This window comes from Pavona decussata, unplaced genomic scaffold, assembly GCF_977016875.1.
Source record: "Pavona decussata unplaced genomic scaffold, jaPavDecu1.1 SCAFFOLD_186, whole genome shotgun sequence".
In the NCBI taxonomy this organism is placed as follows: Eukaryota; Metazoa; Cnidaria; class Anthozoa; order Scleractinia; family Agariciidae; genus Pavona; species Pavona decussata.
Genome location: NW_028145595.1, coordinates 2,411,171 through 2,426,675, shown reverse-complemented (window position 1 = coordinate 2,426,675; position 15,505 = coordinate 2,411,171). Strand labels below are relative to the sequence as shown.

At 38.1% G+C, this 15,505-nt stretch overlaps 2 protein-coding genes across 2 annotated transcripts; one reads left to right on the top strand and one right to left on the bottom strand.

Moving 5' to 3' along the window:
• Positions 1 to 1,606: 1,606 nt before the first annotated feature.
• On the bottom strand, positions 1,607 to 5,365 carry LOC146462683 (cyclic GMP-AMP synthase-like receptor). Its single transcript, XM_085085325.1, has 2 exons — positions 5,328 to 5,365; positions 1,607 to 5,285 (listed from the first exon to the last, which is right to left on the bottom strand). The coding sequence occupies exons 1-2, from the start codon at positions 5,363 to 5,365 to the stop codon at positions 3,989 to 3,991; spliced, it is 1,335 nt and encodes a 444-aa protein (XP_084941451.1). The 3' UTR covers positions 1,607 to 3,988.
• Positions 5,320 to 15,212, top strand: LOC146462682 (uncharacterized). Its single transcript, XM_085085346.1, has 12 exons — positions 5,320 to 5,478; positions 5,716 to 5,779; positions 6,696 to 6,877; positions 7,458 to 7,539; positions 8,531 to 8,604; positions 9,104 to 9,213; positions 9,739 to 9,806; positions 10,428 to 10,504; positions 11,105 to 11,205; positions 12,063 to 12,145; positions 13,237 to 13,470; positions 14,545 to 15,212. The coding sequence occupies exons 1-12, from the start codon at positions 5,413 to 5,415 to the stop codon at positions 14,622 to 14,624; spliced, it is 1,221 nt and encodes a 406-aa protein (XP_084941472.1). The 5' UTR covers positions 5,320 to 5,412; the 3' UTR covers positions 14,625 to 15,212.
• Positions 15,213 to 15,505: the final 293 nt, after the last annotated feature.

The window sequence follows — 15,505 nt, the reverse complement described above, 5'->3', positions numbered from 1 at the left end:
AAACGTTCCAACAACGATTTGCTGGCTTTCTTCTGTGGCTGAACAATCTGGAATTAAGGGGGAGGGACGACGGAAGATGAAACGCTATGTGACATTCAGCTAAGACTGATTCTGGTATTAATCAAAACATAAACAAATCTAGGAAAACTATCAGGATGTGAATGTGGCCTACCAAAGCGAATATGTTAAGATGTGTAAGCCAGAAATTGTAAACTTGACATTACGCTATTTTTATTTTTCCTCCTCACGATAGATAACTCCGTCCAGAATAAGGCTGAATTTTCAGGGAAAAATGCACAGGAATCAAGTTGAAGATTGTTGTGGACCAGATTACCTTAAATAGCAAGCAGGAGCAGGGAGCCAAGCCGTCGGACTCGAAAACACTAACTAATTAAGATATGCTTACACTGCAAAACAGTTTTCTTGTAACCTTTTATTGTCTTTACACGGAGCACGCGGCGTTTGAACAAATGGTCTTAGGGAGTGAGCTTATTGGAGGCTCGCGCGAAGCAATGTAGGCTCTCGGCGCTTTGCGTCTCGCGAAAACACGCTTTCGGCGATTCGTTTCGCGGCTTTTGTGAATTTTAAGAGCCAAGGAAACGAATGGCTGTTTTGCAGTTTAAGATGATTTGTATTCAAAACCTCGATTCTCTAGATCGATCAGACTTGCGCAAAAGGTAAAAATTTAGAAACAGGAACACTTGACTTGGCTAAAAATCTGAAATTAGATAAGAACCTGATTCATCCTGTTTTACGTTCAAACTAAGAAAAAAGCAAAATAATTTGTTTTTTTATTTCGTTGTTTGTACTTTATTCATGAAAATCTAACGCACGATAGTTTACCTTATTACATCCATTACCAAGGAGCGCGTTACTAAAGTATGTTAAACACAACTATAAGATTGTTTCTTCATTTTGGGTTTTTCCTTGGTTTGTGTGTCTTTGTTTTTAGTACATAACACTGTAACTACAAGGTGAAAAAAAAGGTGAATGCACGGACGCCGCAACAACCTTGCAGCGTTTGGCTGTGAGTGACCAATTTCTATCTAGAAAGTTTACTGACAGCCGAAATTCACGGATCGGAGATCCCGAGTGTGAAATCATTTAGCTTTGAGTTTCTTTTATTCGATCGTACATGAATCAGCCTAAATAAGGAGATTGTTGGGTAAAACAGTGTTTTAGCGTACCACTCAAGGAGTTGCCAACGAAGCCTTTCCTCAACTCTCCTCTCAAACTCCCGTTATCCTCTTCCCCACCTACCCCTCCCATCCATCCCACTTCTCTTTTCCCATACCACCAACATGTTAACGATCAGCCTCCCTTCCACTCTACCCCACACCAAACCTTTCTCCTCCCTCCCCACCCCGAATTTTCCCACCCCTTCTTACACTACCAATGTGGTGATGAACAATCATGATGAACATGAGGTCATTTTTTTAATGATATATTTACTGTTAATTCATGAGTTCATACATCCTCATCCGCCCACGGAAACAAGACAAAGGGATGGCTAGCTTGCAATGGCGCGACGGATTTCTGGTCATTGTCTGTCGAGTTTTTATTGCCTATAGTTTACACAATCTTACACAGATTGAAGGATGAGATGACCATTCAACTCACAAACGAGAGGGCTAAGTGCAAGATGATGATTTGTGAGCGTTGGTCATGTAGCATTGTTTAGGTCATGTATCTATAAGTAGAAGGCATCTTTTTGCACTGTTGGACTCTCATTTTTTATATTTGTTTTGAAACCTCGGAATGAGATTGAGCTAGTATCGTCCCTTTGATCTTTCATAATTCATGTCTTTTTAGTTTTAACCCGAATCACCCATGCACTTGCTTCCTGACATCTCCTCGAGTTTAAGCGCTAAATATAGATTCGTGATAGATCGTAAACTACTTTGGAAGTTATTTTGAGTATCAATATTTTTCTACTTAATTGTTTGCAAAAGCGTTTTTTAGGCTGATTGTGCACGAATCGTCACAGACTTTTTTTAAAACAGTTCACGTTGTAATTACTTTTGAGATCTGTTTCGGTTACAACCGTGGACTTTCGGAAAGAGTTTGGTCACTTACGCATTACGTACTTCAGTCTTTCTTGCAATGAAATTAGCAAGATGAAACAATTGTTTTCTTTCTTTTTTTTTTTTGCTTTCCTTTAATTTGTAAGGAAACAATTATTCCACTTGCGCTTGTTGAATACGGGATGAGATTATAGCCAAGTCGGCGCTTCATTCCACTTAGCTATATATCATCTCATATCCAAGCGTGCTGCACGCGGAATAATTGTAACGTATATTTTAAAATGTACAATTAATTAACTTTGCAAAGCGATAGGTCCAAAAGTCAAAGAGAGTGTAGATAATAACGTTTTTTACCTAACTTAATTGCGACGGACAATTAACTGATGCCAACTCGAGTAGTAATGCGACCAGTGATTGTACCAATTCGCCTAAAAAATAGCTGAAATCTAGCAGCTATCTATTAGAGTGTTTTCTCTATTTCTTTTCAATTATATTTTCACATGACAGTATGCTTTCGATAACCTTTAAATGCTGCCACTGATTTATTTTAGTTAAACTTTATATTGAATTATTTTTTTGCGGGTTGATGGAAAACGAACCCCCCCCCCCCCCCTTCCCCTTTTTTAGATGCGCGTAGGTTGATAATTCGTCTGGTTTAAAATTACACGTTGAGTAGAAATTGCGTTCAAAAACGTCACCAAAAATTATTTAATTTTGGCGCGCTTGGAACAACCTGGATTCTTCCTGATACTATCATGTACAACCTCAATAATAAAAAAATAACAATAACCCTAATCAAGTATAAAACGTCTAACGCAGGAAGATTTCTTAGTTGTTCCAAGTAACCGAAAAATGCTTACTGAAGAAATTAAGAATATCAGTATTTTGGGCAGAATCTGACAACGTACACGGTAATTGATTGGTTGAGAGTCTTATGCAGACTTAAACGCAAGGCTATGAAAGACTTGAAAAAAGAATTGAAATTACGTTTTAGGATATTTACAGGGGAAAAGCTCTGGAAACGAGGTTGATTTTTCCCAGTAACTTGAATGTGCTGTATGTTTACTGTTTATACAATAAAGGACATTGGTAGAATTATAGATGTGTGTGCCTGCTACTCTTGATTTGGAGAGAGTAATCGGTGAGGCAAGTGTATATGTACCGATTTAGTGTCCTGGCCAGTTGTTCAAAGGGTGGATAACTTTATCCAGCGTATAAATCGCTATCCAGCGGATAAAACTGTGTTTTGGTTAAATTGGAGTACATTTTATCCGCTGGATAGTCAATTATCCACTGGGTAAAGTTATCCGCTCTTTGAACAACTGGAGCCTTGTTGGTAGGTTTAATCGCATGAGCCAATCTTCACGTTAGAATTTGTCAGCCAATTTCATTTTATGTTCGTGGTTGCGAGGGTGAAAATCGGCCTTGCTCAGCAGATAACGTTCTGAATGTTCTAGCTCGGCCCATGAGTTCCTGTAGCTCAAATGTTGTTGTTCATCGTGGTCACGATTGATATAAAGATAAATGAATTATCGTGAAAAGTCGTGATAAAATCGCCCAACCTGATTAGTTGACTTTACTGGCGATTCGCAGCGATGAGCGTAGGTAATCGCGGGAACGGGCACGCTTGGTGAATTTAATCGCCGATATCTGACATGCCAGATATCGGCGATTTTATACGCCGATTGCGGCGACCGGCGAAAATCGCAATCGCTGCACCGGGCACACGTGGCGATTTTCGCCGATCGCGGAGATCGGCCAAAATCGCCAAGTATGTCGTCGGCTTTACCGCTAGTCTTCTTCAGGCGATGAGGTCGACTCACTCCGTGGCTCCATTTATATCAGGATGGGTTTCTCTGTAATTTTCAGCGTTCACTATACAAATTGAAATGCACCAATATTTTACATCTGGTAATAACACAACGTTATCTTAAAAAACTACACTTTTAGTCCTCTTGCGTCAGCTAGGGCTCTGGAATATCAGGATCTTTGATGACAATTCTCGTAATTGGTTGTAACCAAACCTGCAGAGCCTGATCACTGGTCAAACTGCTTTCCAGTGAACAAATTACATCCTTAGTAATCTTGCAAGTAGCTTCATGCACGCTGACAATAAACTGATTATCTTCCCCTGAATTTTCAACATCAGGGTTGGAGTCCAACGGGTAAGATAAGGCGTTTAGTGTCTCGTTAAAATAGTTTGAGAGGAACCTCTTCTGCAATGCAACTAGAAGCTTTCGAAAAATAGATAAAAGACGAGTTTGCAGTTGATCTTTGGTCCAGAACTTTGCTTCTGGGTATTGCTCACACTCATGAAGAAACAACGTTTTCAAGGCGTACGTTTTTAACACTGCCTCTCCAAGCTGGTCGACTGGCATTGTAAGGTCACGGATAATTTTCAGAAGCCGATAACAGATGTTGCTGGAATCATTCTCTTGAAACCAAAAACACATAATTTTGTTTTCAAGTATAGTAAAGGTAATTCTCCATGTATCGTCAAGCATGCGGGTGAACAACAGTTCATGATTGGCTTCAACGCATAACCTGGCTTTTCGTAATGGATGCTCGATCGGTAAACGCTTTTCAAGATTGCAAAATGGCGGCAGCCCCTTGGATTGGACGACATAAGTCATGTCGACCGATATGTTTAAGTTAGGGTAATGCATTCCTTTCCAGTTGAGCAACAGCGTTAAAGCTGGCCCAGAGAATTTAACACTCAACAAGTATGTTTGGCCTGCCTCTTCCACTCTGGCGGACTTTTGTGACGTTGCAAATGACAGTCCATCGGGTAAAACTACGGAGGCTAAACAACTTCGGATGGAATTGCGGTAATCACTTTCAATTGTTGCTTGTAGTTGTGCTTGTATTGTTGCGTCGTCATCTTCTTCGTCTGCCTCGTCAACAATCCCAGGTACCCACTCCAGTTCTGCAACATGAATCTTTAACGAGACCAAATGCGGATACTCCGGATCAGGAAATGGCTTGTAATTGCAAACACCTGGTTGGGAGAGCTTGTTCAAAACCAAAATGAAGTCAAACTCATCTGGAGCAGTTATTTTGCTACTATGATAAAAACTACCGCATTCAACGACTGTATTCGAAAGGATAGGATTCGATTCACCTATTTCCTTTGAGATACACTGAACAAGTGTCTCTATTTTCGATTTGATAAGTTGCACCTCTTCGTTTTCGCAGTCAACACTATGTAGTTTGTCTAGCTCTTTGGAAGCTATGTTGTTGTCACCGGATGTGCCTGCAACGCTGTGGTCAGCGGATTTCTAATGAGCCCATTCTTTTTCAAACGAGCTGCCTCGCGCGTTCGCGTTCCCTGAAATGAGCATTGTACATTTGTCAAGTTAGTGGTGATTTTTCATCCGATTGCCTGGTTATGGAATGGGAAAACAAATTTTCTTCTATTGTACGTGAAACTGAGACGAATTTGGCCAGAGTTCGGGTAAGTATATCTCTATCTTGGGGCCACTGGTCACACATTCCTTCACAGTAACGCAAACAAATATTAAATTTGGCGGCTGCCTTGCATAGGTACTGATTCCGCTGCACTTTGAATTCTTCTTCTTAAAACCTTTTATCTTCAATTTGTGTGGCTTTAAAATCTGCTAGCTTATGTTTTTGCTTTTACTTAATTGTCACATACCGTTAGATTTGCTTACAGTTGGTTTGTTTAATGTAGGACCGTTTGGGTTCATCAAATAAAACAAAAGCTTTTGGTCGTTCAAGTGGAAACCATTATGGAGGTAAGTGTCTGGTGTTTAAATTGGCCATCCAGATAGAACCAAGGTTATTACTTGGTAAATTTCTTAAGACGCAGACCTGGCAAGGATTTAGGCTTTATGCCGATGGAAGGCGTCAAGAACTTGACATTTTATTGGAATTTGTTAGTGAAATTTGAATATGAATTATTTGACATCATGCAGCGGAATGCATTTATAAGCTTGTGTGTTGACATACTGTAGTTTTGATTCATTTGATTGCTTCCTAAAGGTGGTTGGTTGTCTGACTCCTCCAGTAGTATCTCATTTTATGCCTTCCTTAGGTTTATCCCTGCATTACTTAGGTGGTTTTCAATTGAGTGTCAAAAATAATTTGGTAATAATAAATTTTATTTGCGCAGGTTTTGCTTTACTGCATTCTTTGATTGATTGGCAAAATTAACACATTTTCTCAACCAGTGGAAAGCTAAACCAAAACCGATCATTGCTTGGTCTCACACATATTTCCGTTCTTGATGCCAGTCGCATGTATTTACTTTAAATTCTGATTGGTTCATCTTGCTGTTTGCGCCAGCTTTGATTGGCCAGGGTAATTACTTTGGTTTTGGTTTTACAACACTCAGTTGAATCAAAGATACAAGTAACAAGAATAACGGAAATGATCACTTAAGATTAATAGTAGTTCTGTAGAAGTAGAGTCCTTTTTAACAAAGGTAATACATAATTATAGTACCTAACACTAATAAACTTTTAGCCCTCAAGACTAAAATCAATACAAATAGATAAAAAAGAAAAGAAAAAAATGTATAAATTACAGCACATCCTGATGTTTAATGAAATTCCCATCACTAATGCCATAAGAAAATTTCTTAAAATTTCTTATAACAGTAAGAGAATATGCATATTGATACCAGGGTTAACATTATACATTTAATGAAAGGTTCCCTGAGTCCAGTATCCACACCAGGCAACCTGAGATCACACACTGCCAGACCATCAACTGTGGCATGGGATAAACACAGTCCTGTAAAGACTGTTGGCATGGCAACTAATGTTCCGTCTAGTCAGGCATCACCTGCTCTAGTCAATGCTTTGTTTGAAAGAGTTGAAGAACAAGCAGAGGTAAGTCAATTTTGTTGAGTGTTAGAAAATAAACTAGGGTTAGAATTAAGGTTGTCCACATTATGCTCACAAGTTTTCACTGTTATGCTAATTCTTTATGCTCAAAAAATCGTACTATTATGCTCAGAATTTTTTCCCCGGATCACTCATTTTTTTACCTAAAATAAAATACGATTCTTGATATGGTTATATGGAGGATTATATAGACAACATATAGTGTAAGTATTCCCTTTATGTGATCATCTTTGGTTATACTGAAGCATGGTGGAGGCTTCAATACAGTCCTCCATAGCACATGCTTGGTTGTCCCGAAAGGAATTTTCTAGCAATGAGAAGACCCTCTCCGAGGCTGCAGATGATGGCTGGTAAAGCAAGATTTTCTTGCATGCTTTTGCCCAATTTGGAATCTATTTATTTATTTTTGATATTTTGACATATTTCCGGGAATTTTTCTTACTATTATGCTGGCATAATGCTCGATGCTTATTCCTCACTATTATATGCTCAAAATTATGCCGGCATAATGAAGACAACGCTAGTTAGAATCTCATGTTATGTATTTTGTATAATTGTGTTACAGTTGGTTAGTCGCTTAAGTAATACAGTTATGGGACTGGAGAAAGAAAGAGAAACTCAAGCTGCAGAGATGAAGAGAATGAAAGGTAACCAGTGCTACATAACTTTTACCATTAATAATGATAATTATAATCCATTCAAAGGCACTGTGTACAAAAAATTAGATAGAACTAAAAAAGTAGAAATGATCACAAGAAATTCGCATTAAACTAGACGCTAACTGCAAGATAAATAAATGTACACAATTACAAAAATCAGATAGCAAATAAAAAACATCACGATTCATAAGCTCGCATAAAAAGAAATGTTTTAAGTTTGCGTTTAAAATCATCAATTGAGTTTGCAGATTTATTGTCCTCAGGTAAGCTATTCCAAAGTTCTGTGGCAGCAACAGAAAAAGCTCGTTTACCATACGAATTGAGATTAAAAGATGGTTTAACTAATAAATTTCTATTAAATTTCTATTGATCTATTTCATTACATAATAATAATAATCATAATAATAATAATAATAATAATAGACCTTTTTATTTCCCCCTGGCAGTTTATAGCACAAGTGCTAGTGGGGCTGAACATTACACTTACACAGACTTAATTTATCCAATTTAGCATTTCCATGTAAAACCCAGATATTTTTGTTCCATTTGAACTTGACAATGAAAGCATGGAAACATCAATATTTATGGTTAACAACAGTCAGTATTCTCTCAGAAATTCAAGATTTGTCTTACAGCTAACCAAGGTTTTGAACAGTTGCATATGGCAAACACAGTATAGGTTATTGAGGTCCTGATATTTTGTCAAAACCTAATCACTTTATAAAATCTCCTGAAGCTGTGGGCATTTTTAAGAGGCATACTAAATCAGTTAACTTCTCTCAAATGACGGACAGCACTTGTATTAAGACTGTTTTCTCTGCAACTCCTTGAATGTCTCTCTACTCTTGTAAATGAGCATTTGTTTATCCCTCCTCTGGGTAAAAACATTCCTACCTATAGCAGTTTGGGTGTAGCTTACAAGGAGTTTGACTCTTAAACTTACATTCACATAGAAAATGCGGTATTTTTGCTATTTCAGAGGAAATTAACAGGCTGAATGAAAGGTTAAGAGAAAGAGGAGTAGACATTGAAACAGAACGAAAGCTGGAGCAGGTGTGTGTATGTATTGAATATGGGAACCAAAGGTTTGAAGGGTTTTGACAAAAACAATACTGAGTGGAAATGTGGCTATGAAATTTAAATTAGCTCTAACTGAGCCTACAGGCAGCATTTTTTACCTTTAGGCTTCAATTTGAAGAGTTAGGGCATTACCTTGTCCCCAAGAGTGTTTGGTTTATCAACAGAGTTGATAATTAAAAGTAAATTCCACCCAAAAGAGATTGGGTGCTGACGTTTTGAGCATTAGCTCTTTGTCAGAGCGAATCCAAAGAAAACAAAGAACTAATACTTGAAATGTCAGCACTTGAATCTCTTTACGGTGGCCAATTTACCTTTAGTTGTCAACTCTGTTGATAAACCAAACATTTGTTTCTACTTCCCACCGATGCAGCATGGCAGTTTCTTTAGAAACTAACCCCATATTTCCTAAGAACTACATTATATTATTAGGGTCCAAGTGAAGCATAAATGATTTCTTTTGTTATCCTTGTAGTTTAAGCGTGATGTGTACAGTCAGCTGGAATTTGTTCAAAGTCAAACAAAGCTGAGGCAGAGTGCCAGTGAGAACTCACATCGCGGTGATCCAGCTGTCATTAACGAAGCGTATGTTTCGTCTGCTGTTATTAGTTAGTTGTCAGTAAATATAATGGGAATACACTTTTTGACGAATCAGTATTTGGACAATGTAGAGGAGTATTGATGCACTGGGCTTTCATTGCATTGAGCTGATGAGCGTCACTCTCGTATGAATCTTGCTGCGTTGTGAGTAAAATGAACAGCGTAACATCAAGGTCTGCTTTTCAAAGGTGTTCAGCTGAGATAGGTGTTACTAAGGCAACAAATTGACGGCAGGTTTCTATGGTCTATACTCTTATAGACCATAAAATGACATAAAAAATGTTCAAAACTCACTGCCAATTTTTGAACATTTTATGGCATCATTTTGTGGTCTATAAGAGTATAGACAATTTAGAAACTTCCGTCAATTTGTTTTTACCAAAACAAGGAAAAATTATGATCTTTTTATACATACTAGTGGTCAAATCTAGAGGTAGTGTACAATACATCATGTCAGGAAAATAAATATTTATACTAATTTGTGTTTTGTGTTTGTGCCATCTTTGACAGGAGAAGAATTATCGAGGATGAAACAGAGTCATTACAAAGAGATGTTGAACATCTGAAAACAAGACTGGGTGAGTTAAAAGCACACTTGGGACTTTAAGCAGAGAAAATGACAACGCCAACAAAAATGGAACTTAAAAATTACATTTGTGTTTTTTGAATAAATTACAATTGTAATTGTGTTAATTTTCACTCATTCAGTTTGTGTAATGAGGCCGAATTATCCATCATTGGGCAGCTGTAAAGTGATTTTCTAATTTGGGTAATTTTACTTTGCATCACCGTGCATGATCTGAGGAAAAAAGTGTGGCTGCTTGCAGTCTTAGCCTACGTTAGCTGTACCCACCCCCTGAAGAAAAACGTTTTTCTTCGGGGGTGGGGGGTGAGTACAGCCACACGTAGGCTACTTGCAGTCTAGGCAAGTTATTAGCCAAGGACTTTCTAGAAATGGTCTCCTGTCTCCAGTAGCTTGCACCAAGTGTCCCATATATGTAGCTCAGTCTTTAAACATTCAACTAGTGTGCAGGAGGTCTTGGGTTTAACTCAATTGAGAGACTCAATTGAAAGTTCTGTCTTAAGTTTGTATTCCACTGCACACCTCTTGACTTTTAATATTTTAATAGTTATTACTACATACACTGTTTATGCCAGTTTACTTGTTTAAATTTATAACATGTACATGTTTGCGTTAGGCAAAATGGAAATTGAGCTTCACTCAACCCTTGGAGACTCAAGAGATGTATTTCGGAAGCAGGAGAGACTGGACAGGGTAAGACTTGTTGATTTTTCAGTTTTATTGTCAGTAATATTATTTTATTGTTGACTGTGATACTATAGAGTGTATAAAAGATCTCAATCAACAACGCTTACTGTTTAATTATTATTAGAGCTGTCATAATATAATCACTTATTACAGTCAACTCTCACCTTGCAGACACCTCGTTATTAAGGACACGGTCCCGATTATATGGACAGCAGCTAAACCCCCGGCAAAAATAAATTACAGACCTTTGACTGAAATAAATTCCTGCTATTACGGACTCTCGCTATTAAGGACACTAACTCACAGTCCTGAGGGTGTCTGCAATAATGGGAGTTGACTGAATTACCATTATTTTGTTTTTGTCTTTGTTATTGTCGTGATTATCATCATCATCATCATCATCATCATTATCATTATCACCCTCAAAGTTTTGTCATCGCCATTATCATTATCGTCCATATCCCCTTAGTTGAGAAGAGGGCTGTAGATTCTCCTTTCCTGCTTGTTGTGCTTTCTTTCATGTTGCGTAAACTACCGCTTCACTGTTCTTCAGTTGCATAATGCTGATCGCTTGTTAATTTGTTTGTTTTCTGGTCATTCCTTTAGGTTTTGTCGTCACTATCAGAAAATCAGCGCTCTCAGTCCAGGAGCCTTAGCAGCATTGTTGATGAGCGGCAAGCTGACTCGTATGAAATACAACAACTAAAGTAGGTGATTTCTTCTTTTCCGAAAGCCTGTTACCAGCTTTTTATATACACCCATGTTTAATAAGTCAGTGTCAGACTTTCATATCTGGACAATCCTAGGAGTGAACAGTCACATTCAACTTGATTTTTACACCTAGCCACAAATTTGGAGACGAGGGGGAAGGGGAAGGGGTGCAGGGTGATTGCTACCCCCAGAACCTTCCCTGTGATCTTCTACCACACTTAAAGAATGAGAAAGGAGTCATGCAGAAACATTTAGGGTGTTGCTTCCCTTGCAGATGCTTGTCATGCAATCTTTCCTTCAAGCAGCTTATGATTGGCTTTTTATTACACAATTAACTTAGTGCAGATCAATTGGATTCTGGCTGATCTTTGCTTATAACAGGCTGGAGAGGTATGCAATGAGAAAGGAGTCATGCAGAAACATTTAGGGTGTTGCTTCCCTTGCAGATGCTTGTCATGCAATCTTTCCTTCAAGCAGCTTATGATTGGCTTTTTATTACACAATTAACTTAGCGCAGATCAATTGGATTCTGGCTGATCTTTGCTAATAATAGGCTGGAGAGGTATGCATCCGACCTTTCAGCAGATGTCTTGTTAGGGAGGAAAGGTTGCATGATGAGCGAAAAGAGCATCTGCTAGGGAGGATATCAATATGCAGCTCCACCTTTGATATAAATAAACTACAGTACAATGCAGATATGGCACTAAAAAATGTCAGCCTTTTTATCTCTTTACAGTTGCAAATTCCCTTTATATCAACTTAACTGAGTTGATACAACCAAATTTTTGTGTTATGTAATTTGATGCTTACAGTGTATCTAAAAAAATTAATTTTTTGGGTGATTTGTTTACAGGCATCTTGTAAACAAAGTAAGTCATCAGTATTCTGAACTGGAGTCAGAGTTGCATTCCAGTATCAGGCAGTCAGGAGTCTCAAGTAAGTACTACTGTCACTTCAGTTGTTATCCTAAGCTGCTGCATGACCTTGTAGGGGTGTGGGGTACACTTTAAGGGGAGGGAGGGGGGGGGGGGGAGAGAGTGGTGAATATAGTAAATGCGAGACTTCATGAGATGGTGAGACTAGCATTTTTCCTTACAAACCCGAGACATTTTGACTTTTTAAATTGCGAGACTGAGACTTAAAGGACGGTGCCTACTAATACCGAAGTATTTTTGTGCGCTTTATGACTATGCCGGAAAAGTAGATCGTAGCAAGGGCTGTTGGAATTCAAAAAGAAATTTGGGGGTCACCACGCATTTTTTTTAGAGATAATTAGGCAACAATTATTCTAAAAAACAGTAAAATACAAGGAAATGTATGGCGTTTTGTTCAAAATTGAAGCTTTATTAACTCTAAAAAATGCATGGTTATCCCCGATTTTCTTTTTGGATACCAAGAGCACTTGCTAAGTTCTGCCTTCTCTGCATAGTTTAAAACCGCGCAAAAATAGCCCTGTATTAGTTGGCACCATCAATGGCAAAACCTGAATATCTTGATATGCGCAGAACGTATGCGCAGTAACAAAAGTAGGCACCGTCCTTAAATTAAGTATTTTAAATGCAAGCATGAGAATCATGCTCAGAGTCTTGAAATTGAAATTTGAGTATGAGCTTGTACAGAAGTCTTGCAAACGAGCCTTCAGTTAAGAAGCAAGTTTTGCGCAATTCGGACAAATAAGGATTTGTTTTATTTCTCAAAAATTTGAAAGTTGCATAATAAATGCTATATCAAGAAAAATTAGTAACAGGAAGACATTTTTTATTAGAACAAACAAGCAAATCGGGAGGTCAAGACTTTCTTAGCCTTGCAAAAATTGAGACTCCGAGACGGCTTCGTGAAAAAATTGAGACTGCAAGACACATAACTGCCAAAAAAATTGACACTGCGAGACTCATGAAATTTGGCCAAAATTTTGCGAGACCCATAGTATTTGAAGCATTACATTGTATTCGCCAGCCCTTCTATACCCCTTTTTATAATAATCAATACATTATTGTTTTCCTTAATTGATGCATTTCATTGATTAGGTAGCAACAACTCTTCATTAAGGCAGCCCCAGCCGCGCCCATCCAAACAGACAAGAATAACTAATGGTGACGCAAAGTCAAGAAGAAAAGGTGCAAAATCGAAGTCCAAGATGGCAGCAGCAGATCTTGATTTATCCAGTAGTAGTGATACTGATTTGAGTTTGACGACGCTGGATGTCAGCAGCCCTAGTGACACAGAACTTACATCAGTTAAGCTGGACAGATCTCACAGAGGTATTACTGGTATTTTATTTGTTTGAGATCAAAATGACATTCACCCACTTGATATATTTCTGTACAAAAACCGAGTTTTGCTATAATTTTATTTACTTCAAAAGGGGCCAATTATTGAAGGAAGACAAGTTTCAAGAGGGGCAGATGGGGGAGCTAAATATTTTCTCAAAAGAAGGGATAACGGGCAGGAAATGATTTGAGAGGACAATATTATTCAGGTTCAGGGCCGGGGGTGGGGGGGGGGGGGGGCAGCAATGGAGGGTACTCTGAACATTTTTGTACAGGGGTGTGCCGCTGGGACTCCGAAACCCTAAACCAGACCAAGTTCAGCTGCATTTTGTAACTCCATACTAAACCAAAGACCAAACATCCCTACCCTGTTCCAGACGTGTTAGTTTTTAGAAACTTGGTCACTATCACTGTCCAGCCAAAACAAAATATTCTACATGTACAACAACAACTAAAAAACATTAAAACTTGAAGTGTCAGTTCCCAGGAAACCTACCAGTAGTCTAGACTAATTTCTTCAAGCAATTGATCAGTTTCCTGAAAAATAATTCCCTAAATCCTAGACCAAAACTCTCTGATTTCTATACCCTATCCCAAACTAAACTGCTTGAAACCATACCTTTCACAGCAGCACATACCCATTTATTATATAGACACGATGTTTAACTGGAAAATACACCACTCATAAAATTCATACAAAACTACATCCAGGACCTGAGTGGCGTATTTTCCATACCCTCAATAATGAGGATATCGATGATGTCATTTCCGGCTTTTTCACGGTTGTTTGTGCAAACAGTCAGTGAGAAATGGCAAGTGATAGATTTGTCCATATAATAAAAAGAAAATTACATGGTAGCTCGAAGATATGAATTTTATTTTCTCATGTTAAAAGCACTATTTTACCACTTGAAAAATAAAATTCATATCTTCATGTCGACGTGTAATATCCTGTATATAGCTTATATATGGGAGTTCCCCAGCTGGGGCTCTGAGTTGTCTTAATTTGTCCGTCATGACTTGTTTTTAATTGTTAATGACAATAATTATTGTCTTATTTTGCAGGGAATGGAATTGGAAGTATCTCAAGCTCATCCCTAAGTTCTCTGGATTCTGATGATCTTTTGAAAGAATTATCACATTAATCCTGTGTCACAGAATTAACTCTTATGCAACCTTCAAAAAACTGTAACCACCATCTACCAAGTTGCAATGGACTTTTGTCAGTCATATCTTATGGGAAAAGAATTTAGCAGGGTGTTCACAGTTTGGCTATAAATCCATGGCAGATGAAGATTTGCGGATTTTTTAACCTTGTCTATGCTACTGTGTTCTTCAGGATCCTGTACTTTGGGCAGGCAAGACTGAAAGACCTTGGCTCAAACTATAATTTAATAAATATCATAAGGGAAGTGGTCTAAATTACCATACTTAAATAGGGCCCACAAAACCACACATTAGATGGTGGTCTCTGCCTGCACCCACCTTCCTCAACCTCAAAAGATGGTATCTTTATTGCATAGTCACCCCTCCATCCAGCAGTAAAAAATGGCAATGAGATTCAAAATCAAGTGCTTTTATCGCTTATTTAGCAATGCTGACTTTTGCTAGCTCAGAATATTTCTGTCAGTCTCAACTCAAATTTTATAGCCAATAAAATTTTGTTTGTAATGTTCATGAGATAGGTGGTGTCTTTGATAACCCCCCTACCCCAGGCAAGGTGGGACGTCCTCTTCAAACAAACTTGTTATGACCAGTTCCCTAATGATAAAGTCCACTTATATAAGAATGATAGATATAATCCCACTGCAAATGTGCAGTCAAGAAGACTTCAGGAAGTTGAACCATGACTTTGGCTCAATTCTCAAGCATCATAATAAACACTTAGCTTAGCTTTTTGCCTGTACAATGAGAATATCGAAAGTTAGAAGTGGCTTACTATATGAGATACTGCCATGATGTACCAACAGATTCTTGAAACAAATGTGAGGCCATCGCAAAGGAGAATTTGTATTTTGAGCTTGTG